A 19,585-nucleotide genomic window follows, 5' to 3' on the forward strand; every position below is an offset into this window, starting at 1 on the left:
CCCCAGAACCCTCTCAACCCACACCTGGATCCCCCCACACTAAGCCCCTCCACACTTGGATCCTGCCATGCTGAGCCTACCTGCCCACACCTGGTGCACCTGGCACGGAGGGGCAGGGCACTGGGGTGTTTCTGGGGCAGGCCTGGTCCTTGTGCTGTGTCAGGATTGGGTGCAGCCTCACTGCTGAGTCCGTGTCCTGTGGGGGAGCTGCACAATGATCTCCCACCTCTGTGCAACCAGTGGCCTGTGCTCCCCAATGCCATGCTGGAGCCTCCACATTGATTTGACAAATAAAATTTGCAGAATTTGGCATAACTTTAAAATATTGTGTGCAGAATTTTTAATTTTTTGGCACAGAATGCCCTCAGGAGTAATAATAAAATTGAAACAGAAACAATTCTTCTTCTTCGAGTGATTGCTCATGTGTATTCCACTATAGGTGTGCGTGCTCGCCACGTGCACCGGTGCTGGAAGTTTTTCCCTTAGCAGTATCCGTAGTGGGGGAGCACTGCTGCGACCCCTGGAGTGGCGCCGACATATCGCGCCATAAAGGGGGCTGCGTGCTCCCCCCACCCTCAGTTCCTTCTTGCCGCCAGTGAAGGTAGTTGGAACTTGCTCCAGCTTAGCGTAGCTGCAGCGTTTCTAGCTTAGTGGTATCCAGTTTCACTGATCTCTTCCATTACTGAACTTTCTTTCGCGAGTCCCTGGCTCGGGGCATGCCCCGTGGCCCAGGCTTCAAGTCGTGCGACTCCTGTTGCAACTCCATGCCCAGAAGTGATCCACACAATCAGTGTCTTTGCTGTCTGGGCGAGTCTCACATTAGTGAGAAGTGCAAGATCTGCCACTCCTTCAAGCCGCGGACGAAAAAGGAGCGTGAGATCCGACTCCGGGCTCTTTTAATGGAGTTGGCGTTGGCTCTGGCACCAGCGCGTCGAGCTGACACTGCGCCAGGCTCCGCGTCGTCGGCACATGGTGAAGCGCCTCTGGTGCGCCGTTCCGAATCGGCACCCGGCACCGCGTCCTTGGTGCGCAGCGAAGCACCGTTGACGTCCCGGCACCTCTCCCCTGCTAAGAAGCCAGGGAAGTCTCAGCGGCGCCGAGAGAAGGACAGCGGGGAGACCAGACCCGAGTTGGGCAGCCTGCGATACCCGTCGGGACAGAGACCTCGGGCTGAGCGGAGTAGTTCAGTCCTGTCCGTGCGAGTCTCACCGGAGGTATGCATCCCTTTGACGCCAGAGGCAGCTCAGGCTGCGTGTGATATACTGACACTTCCGGTGCCGGAAGCGCCGGTGCAGTCGGGCCCCCAGTCCCGTGGGAAGCCGCCCCTGGGCGCCCATCAGCACTCCCCGGAGGTGTTGGAGGCCGAGGCACCTTCCCGGGTCGAGGTGCCAATCAGAGCCCTGCGACGCGTCGACTCCGCGTCCGGACTCTTCCAGGAGCGGATCCCACTCCTCCGGCCTTGAGCGCCGTCGAGGAGGCAGCAAGAGACAGCGCCGTTCCTCTTCCGGCGAGTCAGAGAGGGACAGGTCGCGACGCCATCGGCACCGACTCTCCTACTCAAGTGCCCACCGTCATGGAGGCCATTCTCATGGCCCATCCTGAGAGTCCCCGGCACCGAGGCACCGTGGCCACAGGCGCCGCACGGAGTCCAGGGACAGCTCCTTGGACATGTATGTCTCGATCTCCTCTAGGTCGAAATCTCGGGGCAGAAGCCGTCACAATCGGGACCGCTCCAGCCATTCTTACGGCACCGTGCACTCCTCCCGGACCTCGGCGTCGGCGCGCAGCCGTCTCTCCCAGGGCCGCACCGCACTGCAGGACCAGCCTGCCCTGCCGGCGCCCGATGCGCCTCTGCTCCAGGCCGTGCCCTGGCAGGGACAGTGGTGCCAGTGGGCACCATGGCCTCAGGCACCTGCGCAGCCAGGCCCTCGCTCCGTGGCTGGAGCCTCTCACTGCCGACCCGCGTCACCTTCCCGGCACCGGGATGAAGTCGTGGGTGCCGAACCCCCGGCACCGACTTCGGCACCGAACCTGGACGTGGAGCCCACGATGCCGTTGGCTGCTGAAGGCGCCGCGCTGTCCACCTGTTCGGCGCAGGGTGATTCGGTTGCGGTACCGCCTCCCTCTTCCCAGGAGGACTTTAAAGCCCACCAAGAGCTGCTTCGGAGGGTGGCAGCCAACCTCGAGCTCTGGGCCGAGGAGATGGAGGAGCCCTCCGACACCCTCTTTAATGTCCTCGCCTCCTCGGTACTGGGGCGTGTGGCGCTCCCTTTCCATCAGGGAGTTGCCAACATCACCACTGGCCTTTGGCAGACACCGGCCTCTCTTGGGCCTATTTCTAAGAAGGCCGAGAGGAAGTACTTCGTCCCCGCGAGGGGTCTCGAGTACCTTTATACCCATCCAGCTCAAAACTCCCTAGTGGTTGAGTCGGTCCACCACCGTGAACAGAATGGCCAGCCCGCGCCCACGCCAAAGGACAAGGATGCTCATAGACTTGATGCCTTTGGTAAAAAGGTTTATTCGTCAACGAGTTTCCAGCTCAGAGTGGCCAACCATCAGGCGCTTCTGAGCCTCTATGAGTTTAACCTGTGGGGATCCCTCCCCAAATTTGAGCCCCTCATTTCTGACAAAGATGTGAAGGAGTTCAGGGCGTTGGTTGAGGAGGGTGCAACCGCCGCCAAAGTGGCTCTCCAGGCGGCTTCGGACGCGGCAGACATAGCCGCTCGTTCGATGGCTACCGCTGTCTCCATGCGACGGGCGTCGTGGCTCTCGCTTTCGGGGCTATCGTCAGAATCCCAGTCCATAATGCAGGACCTGCCGTTTGATGGCAAGGCCCTTTTTGCAGACGAGACAGACACCCATCTGCACAGGATGCAGGACTCCCATACCACCCTGCAGACGCTAGGCCTGTACGTCCCGCCTGCTAAGGACAAACCCAGGCCTCAACCCTCTGCTGCGCAAGTTAGGGGCAGATATGAACCCCCACCTAAGCGGCAGAGGGATCAAAGACGTCAGTCCCAACGCCAATCCCGCTCGGCCCCACGGCCTGGGGCCTCGAAGGCCAAACGGCAGGGAAAATGACGTTTTTTGACTTGTTGAGGGGGATCATCGGGCCTGTTGCCAGTGTACCCCCCACCCAGTTAATAAAGTTACCTTTTCTAAACCGTTTATCGGACTTCCGACTGCGGTGGTCCCATATCACGTCGGACCAATGGGTCCTCAGTACCATCTCCCAAGGGTACAGGCTGCAGTTTGTTTCAGCCCCTCCCACCTGTCCCCCATCCGGCCGCCCGGACGGGGCCCCGTAGCATGGCCTACTCCTCTACCAGGAAGTAGAGCGCCTCCTCTCTTGGGAGCGGTGGAAAGGGTACCTCGGGAATACCAGGGCAGGGGTTTTTACTCCAGGTATTTCCTCATCCCCAAGGCGAAGGGCGGGCTTCGACCCATCCTCAACCTGCGGAACCTCAACCAGTTTCTCGTGCGTTACAAATTCTGCATGGTGTCCCTGGCCTCTATTATTCTATCTCTAGACCAGGGGGATTGGTTTACGGCGCTGGACCTCCAGGATGCGTACTTTCACATCCACATTTTTGAGGGTCACAGGCACTACCTCCGTTTCCTGGTGGGTCAGGACCACTTCCAATTTACGGTCCTCCCCTTTGGCCTTTCTACTGCCCACAGGGTATTTACAAAGTGTATGGTGGTGGTGGCGGCCCACCTCAGGAGGAAAGGGCTGCAGATCTTCCCATACCTTGACGACTGGCTGCTCAAGGGCCAGTCTCGCGCTCTGGTGCAGCAGCAGATGAATTTCCTGCTAGACACCTGCGCGGCTCTAGGCCTACTGGTAAACGAGGAGAAATCCACGTTACTTCCAGTTCAGCACATAGAATTCATAGGGGTGCTGCTAGATTCCCGAGTAGCCACGGCCTCTCTCCCAGGAGACAGGTTTGAGACGCTCAAGGCTCTCATTGCCTCTGTCACGGCCTTTCCGATAACCACGGCACGCGTGTGCCTTCAAATACTAGGCCACATGGCAGCATGCACCTATGTAGTGCGACATGCCAGGCTTCGGATGAGGCCTCTCCAGCTTTGGCTGGCCTCCCGGGACTCCCAGGCCAGGGACGGCCTGGACAAGGTTGTCACAGTGCCACCCAGGGTGGTGGCAGACCTCCAATGGTAGTCCCTCCCGAGCAACATGCTCCGGGGTATCCCCTTCCGAGAGCCCCATCCCTCACTAGATCTAGTGTCGGACGCCTCGGACCTGGGCTGGGGAGCCCACGTGGGGGATTTCAGGACCCAGGGTATGTGGTCACCAGAGGAGCTAACCCTGCACATAAATCTCAGGGAGCTCAGGGCCGTACGCCTGGCATGCGTGGCATTTCGCCAGCACATACAAGGGAAGGTGGTCAGAGTCCTCACGGACAACACGACCGCCATGTACTACATCAACAAACGGGGGCATGCGTTCCTGGGCCTTATGCCAGGAAGCCCAGCTCCTGTGGGAGTTTTGTATAGCCCACAGTATACTCCTGCGGGCCTTTTATCTGCCCGGCAAGAGCAACACGCTCGCAGACTGCCTGAGCAGGGTATTCTCCCAGCAACACGAGTGGTCCCTCCACAAGGAGGTGACCAGGAGGATCTTCCTACAGTGGGGTGCTCCCCAGGTAGACCTGTTCGCCACCGCCCAGAATCGACAGTGTCCTCACTCCGCTTCTGCTCCAGAGCGGGAGAGGGCGAAGGAGCCATATCGGATGCGTTCCTGCTCCCATGGTCGGGGCCCCTCTTGTACGCCTTCCCGCCCTTCCCCTTAATAGACAGGGTCCTACAGAAGGTGAAGTCAGACGGGGTGAGGATGATCCTCATAGCCCCGGATTGGGCCCGTCAGCATTGGGTCCAGTACGGGTCCCTGCTGCAACTCTTAGCGGCCCCTCTTTGCAGGCTGCCGCTACGCCCGGACCTCCTCTCCCGGGAGGAAGGTCGCCTCCTCCATCCCAACCTAGCCACGCTCCATCTGACCGCATGGCTGCTTCGTGGTTGAATGAGGAGGAGGGGAGGTGTTCTGAGGATGTGAGAAGGGTCCTGCTGGAAAGTAGGAAACCCTCCACGCGGCGAACCTACCTGGCTAAGTGGTATAGGTTCTCTATGTGGGCGAGGGATAGAGGTTCCTCTCCCTCTTCCACCCCTATCCAGCTTGTCCTTGATTACCTCCTGTCCCTTCGGACCCAAGGCCTGGCGCCCTCCTCCATCAGGGTGCACCTGGCAGCCATTTCGGCCTTCCATCCCCCGGTGCAGGGCCTGTCTGTGTTCTCACATCACATCACGGCCCGGTTTCTGAAAGGGTTCAATCGGGCATTCCCTTATGCCAGACCCCCGGTCCCACTTTGGGATCTAAACCTGGTACTCTCCCACCTCACAGGGCCTCCTTTTGAGCCGTTAACCACGTGTTCGTGGTCCCACCTGTCGTGGAAGGTGGCGTTCTTAGTGGCTATCACCTCAGCCCGCTGGGTCTCCGAGCTCAGGGTCCTGACCTCTGAACCACCATATACGGTCTTTCATAAGGACAAGGTTCAGCTCCGCCCTCACCCTGCCTTTTTGCCGAAGGTAGTCTCGGCTTTCCATATGGATCAAGATATTTTCCTCCTGATCCTCTGTCCTAAGCCCCGATCCTCTAATGAGGAACGCCGCCTGCACATGTTAGACGTGCGCAGAGCGCTGGCCTTTTACTTGGACAGAACCAGGCCATTTAGAAGGTCCCCCCAGCTTTTTATTGCTTCGGCCGAGCGCATGAGGGGGCTACTGGTCTCCACCCAGCTGGTCTCCCGCTGGATCACTTTGTGCATTCGCACCTGCTATGACCTGGCAGGGGGTCTCCCCGCCTCCTATAGTGAAGGCTCATTCGACTAGAGCCCAGGCCTCGTCCGCAGCCTATGTGGCTCATGTCCCTATTCAGGACATTTGTAGGGCTGCTACGTGGTCCTCTGTCCACACTTTCTCATCGCACTATGCGAGCGTCTCCGAAGTAAGGGATTACGCCGGGTTTGGTAGGGCGGTAACCCCTAAAATTTTTTACACTTGAAACTCCTACCCGCCTCCATCAGGGATAGCTTGGAGTCACCTATAGTGGAATACACATGAGCAATCACTCGAAGAAGAAAGGACAGTTACCTGTTCCGTAACTGGCGATCTTCGAGATGTGTTGCTCAGGTGTATTCCACATCCCGCCCTCCTTCCCCTCTGTCGGAGTTGTCTGGCAAGAAGGAACTGAGGGTGGGGGGAGCACGCAGCCCCCTTTATGGTGCAATATGTTGGCGCCACTCCGGGGTTGCAGTGGTGCTCCCCCACTACGGATACTGCTAAGGGAAAAACTTCCGGCACCGGTGCACGTGGTGAGCACGCACACCTGTGGTGGAATACACCTGAGCAACACATCTCGAAGAATGCCAGTTACGGAACAGGTAACTGTCCTTTTTAAATCAGGTTCCTCAATGCATATAGTAATAGTATATTTACGTGTATATACTGAAATAGCCATACACTTGGTACATTTATGTGTAATATATTAATTGGAGTCGAGTTAATTCTTGAAGTAGAGGTTGATTAAGTGATAGGCTGACAGTGAGGATGTAATGGTTGAAGTCAACTTTTGAAGACCTTTTTACCCACATAAGGCACCTTTTTCAAGTCAATGGACAATTGGTTTTATGGGGGGGAAACTGTTAGTTAAAAGCTGTAATAAATTGTATATTTAACAATGAGTAATTCTTCCTTCCTCTTTGCATATCCTCTTGTTCCTTCACTCCTCTTTGTTCATTGGAATTTCTTACCTGCAAACTGCAGTGCCAACCTGGTTTCCTGCTGAGATGCATTAATCTATGGCTTTAGAACACAGAAACACTGGCTGCTGCAGCATTTATTTTAGCATGCAGAGCTCCAGATACTCATTATATGTCTTCCTGATGTGCTGCACATAAGTATGTTTATTTAAAAAGGAAAAAAAGTGGAAATTCATGCAAAGTGCATTAATAATTAGTTGTATTAGAATTGTTATGCCCGTGCACTTCCTTTCCCCTCCAATCATATTCCCAATCTCAGCCTTAGAATGGGTTCTTCTGCACCTTTGACTAATGCTGCTGGTGCTGTTGTTAATGGAAAGCTCCCCGGATACTTGCCCTCCTGTCCTTCCAGGTGGCCCTGAATCTCTCTCATTTTATGGGTGATTATTTCTGTCTGCTCATGGCTGGCTGTGGATCTTTAGTCTGGGAGACAGTTATTGATAGAAATAGCTATCTTTCTTTTTTTGAAGATTTACATCAGCCAGTACTTCATCTTGATGCTTGCCTCATCTATTTGCCATATCATATCCTTTTATTTAAAACTGCATGTGGATCCCACAGTGGTGTCAGCAGAATGCTTTTGCTTGCAATATGAAAGTTGAGGAAAAATACGGGGAGGACCAAAGGGAAACGTGGAAGCAATCTTTCTTTTGGAAAACTAATCTTAACTGCACTAATTTTAAAATGGCTCTACTCGAAGAACCATCCTAACCATGCTTTAAAATTAAGATTCAGAACAAGTTATTGTGCTGTAATTCCTAAGCAATTGCTTTTCGTTGTCAACTACTAGTGTTATTTATTAATATGCAAATTAAAATATGTATGACAGATTGCTCTTGTGGTTAAAATTTCTGACCTATCTTCTAAAAAAAAAAAGTGTTTGGTTGAACTGCCAAATCCTCATTACGTAACTGATCCTTCAAATTCATATTGAAGTCTGTACATTGATGGAGCTGTTACTGTACCAGAATGAACTTGGTGACTAGGAATTTAGTTTATAACATTATTAATTCCATCATAAAATTATTGGCTGATATTTTCAAAACAGCTCTTAGGGTTCAGCTCATGTATTTTCCTGTCCTGGGGAAAAAATTGAGAGTTTGAAAAATTTCACATCCTAATTTGTGACCCAGCCTCAAATTTTCAGAGACCCGGAGGAAAAAAATCAGTTTGGGTCAATCAAAATGTATTGTTTTGAAAATTTCAGGTGTTTCATTTTGATGTTGATTTTAAAAAAATGTTTTATTATAAAATTAGCCTAAATTTGAAAATGAGTATTTGTTTTGAAACAAAAAACTGGAAATTTTCACTTAAAAATGACAAAATGGGATGTTTGGGGGAAAAAAAAGTTTTGAAATTATTCAAAAGGGTTTTTTTTTTTTTTTTTTTTTTTTGGGAAATAAGGAATTTTTTGAAACTGGCCCTTTCCTGTGAATAGCTTTGGTTTTGATGGATCAGCATTTTTGGCTAAAAGAGTTTGATCAAAAAATTCCCGACCAAGCTCTGCTAATGAAAGATGTGTGTCTAAGGTCCTGATCCTGCACTACTGAAGTCAGTGGGCACAGGATAATTCCTCCATATCTTTTAGACATCTTTGAAAACCTTGATCATTTTATATTGAAATCAAAGGACACTGCTGTCAGAGGGGTATGTGTGTATTACTATCCCCTCCTTCCCCCCCACCCCTGATTTGAAATGGACCTTTTGGACTTTAGCAACATTAAATGAAAATTAGTTTCCCTAACTGTTTTTTCCCATTTTATTTAGTTTAGTTTTTGTCTAGAAGCCTGGGCTGCTGAAATAATGTTTTTTTTTTTTTGTTTATGTGAAGGTATTGTATGTAGTGGAGAAAGATGCACAAATATTAAATGCTTTTTGAAAATGGATATAATCTAACAGCAAAGAAGTTGAACGTTGGACCTTGGAGCCATAATGTTGTTCTATTGCAGTGAGGCAGGGTCTGATGCTTTGTTTTCCTAAATATAGAAGAATGTGAACATGATTTTGTTGGTATTTTTTCTTTGCCTTCTCTGCAGGAGAGATCAAACACATTTTAGAAAATGAACTTCAGATTCCTGTATCGAAAATGTTGTTAAAAGGCTGGAAGACTGGAGACGTAGATGATAGTGTAAGTTTCCTACAGTTTTATCAGTGAAGTGATTTAAATGTTTGAAACCAATAAGTGCTTGTAAGTGAGCATAAAAAACACAAGGACTGTTGATTTCTACATTATTTTGATTCTAGTAACATTATTAAAGAATCAGTTCACTTAAAATGTTGGTGTGAAAAGAATCAACTTCTGTAAACCAATTTAGTTATCTATATAAGTCTGTACCACTGTTCATTTATTGTTCTTCTTAGCCTAAAGGAGCTGCTGTTTTGTCTGCCTGTCTGTGTGTTTTAGAAAGGATTCTCCTACAAACGTAGTAGTTTACTATGGCAGATCAAGGAATTATTTTCAATATGTGTATTTTAACTAATTTAAAAAAAAATCAAATAATTTTTAAAAAAGGCAAATGATAAAAAAAACCCATAATCTACAGTTTTTGAACAAATGTTTTCTTTTTTTTCCCTGCAGACTGTATTAAAAACTCTACACTTACCAAAAAATAACAGTCTTTATGTTCTAACACCTGATCTTCCACCACCTTCTTCAAGTAATTCTGGGTAAGGCTGTTTGTCATACATTTATGATTAAGAATTTAGATGGTGCTTTATTTTATCTCTATGGAAAAACTGGGGTAAACTTTCAAAAGAGCATCTGCCAGGTCTCTACTGGCGTGCATGTAAAACTGAGTGTGCACTTACATGCATCTGCACTTAATAGGTGCAAACACTTTTTAATATATAAGCAGTGGTGCAAGTAGAATTTATTTCTTACCGGTACGCTGCACATAGGCAACTCATGGGAGGGACACAAAGGGGGGGCACCAGCTAAAGGGGGGCACATGACCTCTCCATGTGCCCCCCCCACGTGACTCCTCCCCAGAGAGGGAGGATGGGGGGCTGCGGGGGCTCTGTCCTCTCGCTGTGCTGGATACAGACTTCTGAACCACAGAGCTCTTCGGAACCGCAGCAGTGAAAGGAGCAGACACAGGAGCAGAACCTGGCACTACTGGGCAGCCCCATGCAGGCAGCTTCTCCGGCATGGCTGTACCGCCCCCAGCCCCAGCCCTAGCCCTGTCCTCTGGCGGGGGGGGGGGGTGTACAGACCCCAGACAGGAGATGCAGCTGCGTGGAACAGATGGGGGTGAGATTGGGGGTGGTACAACCGTGCCGGAAGAGCTGCCAGCGTGGGGCCACCCAGTGGCCCAACGTTCCGCTCCTGTGTCTTTCCAGTACGGCGTACCGGCAATAAATTTCTTAATGGTACGGTGTACCGTACTGCCCTACTTGCACCACTGTGTATAAGTCTTAGGATTTACAACCTCAAAACCCATTTATTGAAAAGAAATTTTGCAAACACAAATTCTGTAACTCTCATCTGCCGTAAGATCAGACTGTATAAATTGTACATACTGTTAAGTGTGGGTAATGTATGAATGAATGCAATTTTTGTGCCCACAATAGTGGATGCTGGCGTTCAAGGATTTCTCACGTGATAGCAGTTACTTTAAACATAAAGATCTACAAATCATTACCAGGTCACCAGCAGTTCAGCCATCTTCCTTTCCAAATGGTTAAAGTGTTACACTATGCTGCCCTGTCCTGTTGGACTTGTGGATATTTGAATGTATGTAGAGGTGCTGTATAATTCTCTTCAATTAAAGGAAATTTAAATTCTCTTCCATGTTACACTTTAGTGTTTTAAATTCTCAAATAAAGACGTACTATATTAAAATAGCTTAATGAGACATCGGTGGATATTGGAACATTTTGAAAATTAATAAATTATTATTTTCTGAAAAGTGAAATGTAATTCTCACTGCCATAAATGAATATTGGAGAGACAAGATGGGTGAGGTAATATCTTTATTGGACCAGCTTTTGTTGGTGGGAGGGACAAGCTTTCAAGCTTATGCAGAGCAGCCCTTCTTCAGTGTACTCTGAGTGTCACAACTAAATAGAAGGTGGAACAGATTGTTTAGCATAAGTAGTTATTATTCTTATACTTTGATTGCCAAAAATTGTTTCCAAATTGATATTTCTTTTTCCCAAAATGTAGAACAATACATGTAACTAGTAAAAAGCTAGGTAACATTATACATTGCCACTAGGGGGTGCACAGTAATTGAGTCTAATAGCTATAATTGTAGTCTAACTAAAAATCAAGAAAGTAGACATAGTTGAATTGTGAGTTGAGCCACATGTTGCCACTTGTTTGCAATTTATTCTAATAGTCTTAAGAAATGTAACCTAACCTTGTAACTTTGGACTCTCTGCAAGAGAGAGTTGCCAACACAATCATGTCACTGATGATAATGATTGAGAATCAATTGGAAAAATAAGTCTTGTATCTTAACTACTAGTAATATATATTCCAATATTATCATAAGACATTTGCTCACAAAAGTCTGCTTCACAGAGGCAATGAATAATACCCTGGCTTGGATTTTAAAAGTCATAAGGGAGTTAGGTACTCAATTTGCATAATATTTCAATGGGAGTTTGGGTGCTTATTCCCTTTCAATCTTAGCATCTATGTGGTGTTTTCACACTGGTATATTAGTGGTTGTGGTGCTTAAGAGCTGCATTGGGCAATGATTTAAGGCTCCCAATTAAGCATTTAAACTAAACTGTAAAGCAGCTTCAGGGTTGGGGAGGAAAGGGGTTAGATGGTAGAGAAGAAATGAAAAATACAGGTTTGTACATCATCTTTAAAAATCTAAAGATTAATTCCCCTCCTTTCCTCACCCTTTTATGGATTGATATAGAGATATTCCTGTATAGTTTGAGGGTTCAGCCATGTATCGTTGGAGGTTGGTCATGCACCACAAAGTCTCATATCCAAAATGCCTATTAGAAAATAGCTTTAGCTAGTGTGACCGGAGCTATATGTTGAAGTCAGTGGGACTACTCATGTGGTTAAAATTAGGTATGAGTTTAATTAACGTGCTGAATCAGAATCTAGAGCCTTAGAAGCTTGGGACTAGGTTACATGAAAAACTGCCTTTCCTCGTGTTATAGCGCCATGGCTGTGATAAGTAGAGGCACTCATACAGGAATGTCCTTGCAGTTTTTTCAAAAAATATGGGGTCGGGGACTGTCAGTAACCTATTCTGTGATAGTTTGTGAACTTTTAGAATGCTCTTCACCCCATTGGACCACCAGAGTCAGACTTGTTAATCTTTTGGACATGGCAAAGCTCATCTATTTTAGAAGTGCAGGCATTTGGACAGGCCACACAGTGAGGGGTTAAAGGGGCGATATTATTATTTATATTAGAGTTCTGTTTGTTGGTAGCAATTACAGTTGTAAGTGCAAGGGCAGAGAACAGTTGTGTACATGCATATAGTTGAAAAATGGTTAAATTGTGGGAAAACTTTCAGTCTTGAATTATTGAAAAATCTTTTACCAATTCTATAAGCTGATTTTAAAAATTGCTGCCTTTCAATCCGTTTAGAAAATTCAAATCTTTTTGACCAGCTCTGGTTGTAGTATTGAAAAGTGTTTAATGTTGTAAAGATGCCCAGAGCTTGAGATGGCTGCTCCACTTTAAAATTTTATTTATTGTAATTGAAATAAAATAAACAGAGTTTAAAGGAATGCTTATATGAGTTCTGAGTCCTCTTTTATATTTTGAATGAAAATAATGTGATCATAATATTATATGACCACTTGATTTGAACACTTTTTTAAAAATAATATTGTATTGCTTGGTAAAATCAAAGTTTATTGTCACTACTTTACCGTTTAAACTTGTTGCTCAGTGGGAATTAGTTCTGGGTATTTTAAAAATAAATTTGGAAGCTTTGGGATAGTAAATGATGATTAATTAGTGGCTACTTAAATGTGGATGATTTGAAGTTAGATCATCTCCTGAAGTCATAAATTCTAGATGAAAGGGGAAGCTTGCCACCAATTAAAGCATCAGTGGAGATCAAAACACATTTAATTGAAGCAATGTACCAAACCCAGTTACACTATTTATTGCCTACTGTTAAGTCAGTGACAATTCAGATTAGTTTGACAGCATCCCTCTTTTAAGAAATACAGGTAACTTCTATCATTAAAATGGACGTTAAGGAACTTTGCTACGTATTCATGAAATCCATCTGGATAGCTATCTGTCTATATTAGCTACTTATATGGTGACTGTTACCATAGTGTCTGTGCACCTCAAACTCTTTAATTTATTTATCTTCACAATACCCCTTACAGATGGGGAACTGAGGCACAGAGGTTAAATGACTTGCCCAAGGTCACACAGGAAGTCTGTGGTAGAGCAGTAACGAACTCAGGTCTCCCAAGTCTTAGACTAGCATCCTTACCACTGGACCGTCCTTTCTGTCTGTCTCTTCAAATGCACTGGTTTGTACTGGAGATAAATAATCATAACATATAATATCTTTAGAGTAGGACTGTCAAGTGATGAAAAAAATTAATTGCGATTAATCAGGCGATTAAAAAAATCAATTGCGATTAATTGCACTGTTAATAATGGAATACCATTTATTTAAATATTTTTGGGTGTTTTCTACATTTTCAAATATATTGAATTTGTTTAAAACACTGAATACAAAGTGTACAGTGCTCACTTTGTATTTTTTTTATTACAAGTATTTGCACTGTAAAAAAACCAAAAGAAATAGTATTATTCAATTCACCTAATACAGATAGTGTAGTGCAATCTCTTTATCATGAAAGTTGAACTTACAAATGTAGAATTATGTACAACCCCCCCGCATTCAAAAATAAAACAATGTAAAATTTTAGAGCCTGCAAGTCCACTCAGTCCTATTTCTTGTTCAGCCAATCACCCAGACAAACAAATTTGTTTACATTTGCAAGAGATAATGCTGCCCACTTCTTGTTTACAATGTCACCTGAAAGTGAGAACATACAAATGATTAGCATATCGGGCACATAAATATCTTGCAATGCCAGCTACAAAAGTGCCATGCAAATGCCTGTTCTCACTTTCTGGTGACGTTGTAAATAAGAAGACGACAGCATTATCTCCTGTAAATGTAAACAAACTTGTTTGTCTTAGTGGTTGGCTGAACAAGAAATACGACTGAGTGGACTTCTCTAAAGTTTTTACATTGTTTTGTTTTTTGAGTGCAGTTATGTAACAAAAAAATCTACATTTGTAGGTTGCACTTTCACGGCAAAAAGATTGCACTACGGTACTTATATGAGGTCAATTAAAAAAAAATTTTAAATCATTTTTACAGTGCAAATATTTGTAATAAAAAATAATATACACTTTGTATTCTGTGCTGTAATTGAAATATATATATGAAAATGTAGAAGAACATCCAAAATATTTAATACATTTCAGTTGGTATTCTATTGTTTAACAGTGTGATTAAAATGGCGATGAATCGCGATTAATTTTTTAAATCGCGATTAATGTTTTTGAGTTAATTGCATGAGTTAACTGCGATTAATCGACAGCCCTACTTTAGAGTAATGTGGTGTTTCAAAAATCTGAGATTCCCGCCTATGTCATTTGACACACGCGTCCTTCTTCAAGGAAAGCATCTGACTATAATTCTACAGGCTCCCACCTTGTTCCTATTCTTGACATTAAGGGTCCTCCCATCTCCTGTGTGGTTTATGCACAGCTTCTCCTACAAACATACAGTTTTCTTGATCTAATCTAATCTTCAAGATTGGCTGAGTCATCTAAACATCTCCACTGATCAGGGCTAGTATCTAAACATTACAGCGAAGTGGTTGAATAGCTTATGCAACAAAATCTGCCAAGATTTCTATTCTATTCTCCCTAGGTTTTTATACCTCGCTCATCACCATAGTATCTGAGTGCCTTCCAGTAGTGCATTAAGCAGTATGACTACACATCTGTCATGTGTTTGTTCTCTCATCCTCTCCCCTGAGGGAGAAGCGTGAGCAGCAGTGTGTCTTGTTTTGATAGTGTCTTTGTGTGTGTGTGTGTGTGTGTGTGTGTGTGTGTGTGTGTATGTATAAAACACACACACACCCCTCTGTTGCTATGTGCTTATATTGGAGAAGATAAGGTCTATGAAATGTGCTTTGCTTTTGGAGTGGAAAGTGGTGGGGTCAGGGGTGGTCCTTAGTTCTTGGGGTAGTTTGCTCCACAGTCTTGGACTGCCCTTAGAGACAGTTCCGTCTCCTGCACAGATGAGCTTTATCTTATGTAGAGAGTTCCATTGAGCCAGAGGAGCAGAGTTCTCAACCATGCTTTTTTGTCTCAGAGCTTTAGATGATTTTTTAGCTATCCTGGGCCCAGGTCTTGGAGTGGTTTGAAGAGTTAAATCTATTTAGTTTAACAAAGAGAAGGTTAAGGAATGACTTGACCCCCATGTAGATACTTCTAGATTGTAAACAAATATTTAATAATGGGCTCTTCAATCTAGCAGAGGAAGGTATCATATAATCCAGTGAATGAAAGTTGAAATTAAACAAATTCAGACTCGAAATAAGGCATACATTTTTAACAGAGTAATTAACCATTGGAATGATTGACCAGGGGTTGTGGTGAATTCTCCATCACTGACAATTTTTAAATCAAGAGTGGATGCTTTTCTAAAATAAATGCTCTCTAGAAATTATTTTTGGGAAGTTCTGTGGCCTGTATTATACAGGAGGTCAGACTAGAGGATAACAATCGTACCTTCTGGGCTTGGAATCTAGATGGACCAAGACTTTGAACTTGAGTCAAAATTCTGTGGGAAACCAGTTTAGAGAATGGGGGACAGGTATGATATTTTTGCAGTAACCAGTGTTGCTGAGAAGTGCTACTTCATTCTGAACTAGTTGGAGTTACCTAAGTGGTGAAGGAATGTGCATGATCTTTTCAGCAAAGTAGAATGATACTTCTAATTCTTTGCAGCACTTGGTGCTCTGCTCTGATGCAGGCTGTAGGCATTCAGTATTAAGGCGGTAAACCACTTGGTTAGATAACTCCTTGGGGTGGGATTTGGCAGCCTCAGTGGAGGCTAATAGGACAGTTTTCTTGGCCTGCAATAAAGCCTCAGTATAGGCTTTAAGGAGTTTACGTTTCATCGGATCTGAATCTACAACCATTCATGGTGTGCTAGATATAACAACAAAAACATTTTTTTTAAGTCAACAAAGGCACAATAAATTACTACTCCGTGTTGATAAAATCATGGATAAAGGTTATAGTTTAGCCATAGAATCATTTTGTGGGATGAGATTTTATTAGACTGGTGGTATGACAATTGTAACCACAATTTTAGATTTGATGGAAATCTCAGAATCGATCCTTTGAAAGAGGTCTAGAAGCATATTGTGTTAAAAGTTGGTAACAACTTTTTCTGACATAATTTGAACCTGCTGCTTTGGAAAATGGTTGTTACCAAGCTGAATTCTGACATTTATACTCTCAAACTTGCAAACAAAGTGTGGTTACCAAAATTCACCAGAAATGTTTGATACACCAACAGAATGTGCATGAACTTGTCAGCAAAATCAAACTGTTTGGCATAATTCCTTTTCAATCTATTAAGAACAAAAATAGTTTTAACACCTGTTGCACCCTAATATTCAACTTTTTATACCATTTGGTCATCCATATGTCATAATATGAGAAATAAATTAATAATGACATAGACATTATTTTTCCTGTAATATGTGAAATCATTTTCTTGCATGCTTAGTGTTTGTTTTATAGTACATAGTGCTTTGTTGTTAGAATAGAATTAACAGAAATGGTGGTGGTGGTATTTTTTACAGATAGAGCACAATAGTTAGATGAGGTGGTGGTTTATGGCACTTGTATTGGTTACAGGAGCATGGTTACACTTGTATTGGTCACAGGAGCTCCATGCCAGTTTTCTACAGTCTCTGCATTATTTGCTGGTAATCAAGTGAAGAAGATATGCATGAAGCAGGTGTACAAAGATTGCATGGAATAAGGGAGGCAACATACATTAAAAAGAAACTGCAAGATGCCAAATACAGAGAGGCCATTGATAGAACTGAGTCCATCTTTCATTCAGAATAGACAGCATTAGTTGTGTAGCACAGAAATTGCTATGCCCAGTACACGGACAAAGGCAAAAACCAGAGGTTGCAGAAAACAAGTGCATTGACAACCAATGTATCATGTGTGGCAAGCTGTAGTCATCCCAGTATAGATACGAATGTTGTAATACAAGACAGTCCTGTTTAGGGAAACCTATGGATTGGAGATGCTGCTGCATGTTTTGTCAAAAAGTGTGCCTCAAACAGAGACTCATTTCTGTAACTACATTGAAGATGTGTGAACAGATAATGAAGGCAGCTGTATTTGACCACATTATGTATTTGCATTAGTTATGAAGGAATCCTAAAAGTGAACATAGCCCAACAGAGAAAACCCTACTAACTATAGATGCTGAGAATGGTATTGTTGTTCTCTCATCCTGGTTCCCAGGAAGTTTGTTCACTGTACAGCCGACAATATTGACATAAATGATGCTTCTCATCATTCTGTGCAAAACACATTCTGTGCAACACAAGTCACTGCTTGGCAAAGAGGACCTGCCCCTGGTGTGATGTTGAATGGTCTAAAGCCATCAAACAACATCCACTCAGTGTTCCTAAATACAATTGACACAGACATACTAGCCAATGTAAGAAATAGTAAAACAAAACCAGTATTCAAGGACCCTATTTGAAAACAGTGATTCTCTGAATCTGAAGAAAACTGCAAAGCTGCTGTGCAGGCAACTGCGTCTGATATGGCCTTTATCATTAAATGTCAAAATGAGAACCCAGAGTGTGGATGGACACATTTCAACCAATTGCACATGACACCAGAATGAGAAATAACTACCATTGGATACTTGCCAATCCATTCAAGCCCTTGCCCATGAGTTAGATGCCCTTCATACTGTTTACAGAGATGCATACATGTTTGGGCAACAGTATGAGGTTTTAACTGTTGATGAAGTTCTGTGACATAAACTTATGGAACTACAGTGGGTCACTCCAGAGTACAGAGCTGGCTTATTCCACAATTAGGAGGTCTCCATATCTCAGTGAACTTTCAAAAACTTATAGGCCATCACACTCAGTCTTCAGGACTAGCAGATGCTTGGATGGAACACAGTAAAACAAACTATGAATGGCAAGTCATGTGCCAGGGCAATGTGGTGCTCACAAACTGACATTGTGAGCACTGTGGTACCTGATTCGTCCACAACTCTTGGACTTTATAGCCACACATGATCAAGAGCTCAAAAAGGATGTTGGCAAAACCGATCAGTCACATTCTTTTATGGTGAGCTCATGTCAGTTAGTACTTCACAAAGATTTCAAAATTTCATCTCCACATTTCTGACCTGAAAAGGTGAAAGTACTGTGAACTTCAGGTTTTGGTGACAGTATATGGAAATGGTGGCCCTATTATTCATGTTCAACTGTGCCCAGAGAGAGGCAAATTGGGAGCTGCATCTCTTCACCTTCAAATGCATGTTGCCATTCTTCCTGAGATATGACCACACAAGCTATGCAAGGTAGGGTGCCATCTACATCAAAGAAATGCATCAGCTGCCGGCTGAAGTGCTCAAGGAGTTTCAGCAGGCTAACTTTGTTGTCAAGAGATCATGTCAGAAATTCAGCCAAGTAGACCCTGATCAGAGCCAAGAGTGGCTTAAGAAAGAAGGTGGAATTGTAGACATCACCAAGACTCACTCAGCCCTCAGCAGATGGGCCTTGTTTTACAATCTGAGAGCCCGTATCTCAGCAGATACTAGAGCCATGTTCCATATTGGCTTGGGTGACCAACTTATTCACAATTAGTCAAGAAAGGCAAGGAAGCAACAACAATGAAAATGAGGATGCACTCATACAAACACTTCAAAGGTTTAAGGTTTTCTCTGGGGAGGAACCACCCACTTCATTGCAAGATATTACAACAAAAGATCTGGCTACTGAAGCCATACAAGACACGCTCTTGAATGCAAAGATCCTAGGACAAGTGCAACTGGACAGCTGCATGGAGAAACTGCCTGTGAAGCTGGTAGGATTGTGAATTTGTGGATTTAGAAACATGATTTAAGTTAGATCAACTTAAGATGTAAGTTAGATCAACTTAAGCCACAGTGTAGACCTGCCCTTAGTGCTTAAGGACAATATCTATAAGTGGATGGTGTCATATAAGAAGTGACCTAATAAGATGTTGTCTTCCACTGTATACCAAAGTTTCTTGAAATAGTACAACAGTAACGTGTACTTAACTTGTGTGCAGTAAAATATTTAGTTAATGTTTAGTATAGAAAATATTTTCACTCGTTTTAAATTTCTGATAGTTTAATCACTGTATATACTTTTGTTTCAAGGTGCTAATGCTCAAGTTATAAGAGCCCTGTAAACACGCTCTGTCATGGTTGCATAACGCATTAAAATATTTGTAGTACCTCTTGCAAGTAAGAAACTGACATATAACAGCTTTAGAAAAAGGTTGTGCATATTATTTGATCACTTTTGTTACATTCTACTGCTAATAAAAATCCAACTGAAGTATGTTAATCCTAAAATAAAAGGAAATAAAGTTTTACACTTCAGCAATTTCTGGGTGTTGCTTTGTTCGCTCTTTAGAGATCTTAATACACAACATATGGCTTGGTAACAACCATATTTGGATTCAGCACACC

General features: G+C 44.4%; 1 protein-coding gene across 1 annotated transcript in view; it reads left to right on the top strand.

The window, feature by feature from the left end:
* Window positions 1-19,585, top strand: part of LOC113406567 (FAS-associated factor 1) — a 323,445-nt gene that overhangs the window by 90,971 nt on the left and 212,889 nt on the right. Inside the window, exons 5-6 of the mRNA XM_026651889.2 lie at window positions 8,870-8,961; window positions 9,412-9,500. Coding sequence (XP_026507674.1) covers window positions 8,870-8,961; window positions 9,412-9,500 — 181 coding nt within the window. The remainder of the gene's footprint in view (window positions 1-8,869; window positions 8,962-9,411; window positions 9,501-19,585) is intronic.

This window comes from Terrapene carolina, unplaced genomic scaffold, assembly GCF_002925995.2.
Source record: "Terrapene carolina triunguis isolate 2854851 unplaced genomic scaffold, T_m_triunguis-2.0 Scaffold105, whole genome shotgun sequence".
NCBI classification, from domain to species: Eukaryota; Metazoa; Chordata; order Testudines; family Emydidae; genus Terrapene; species Terrapene triunguis.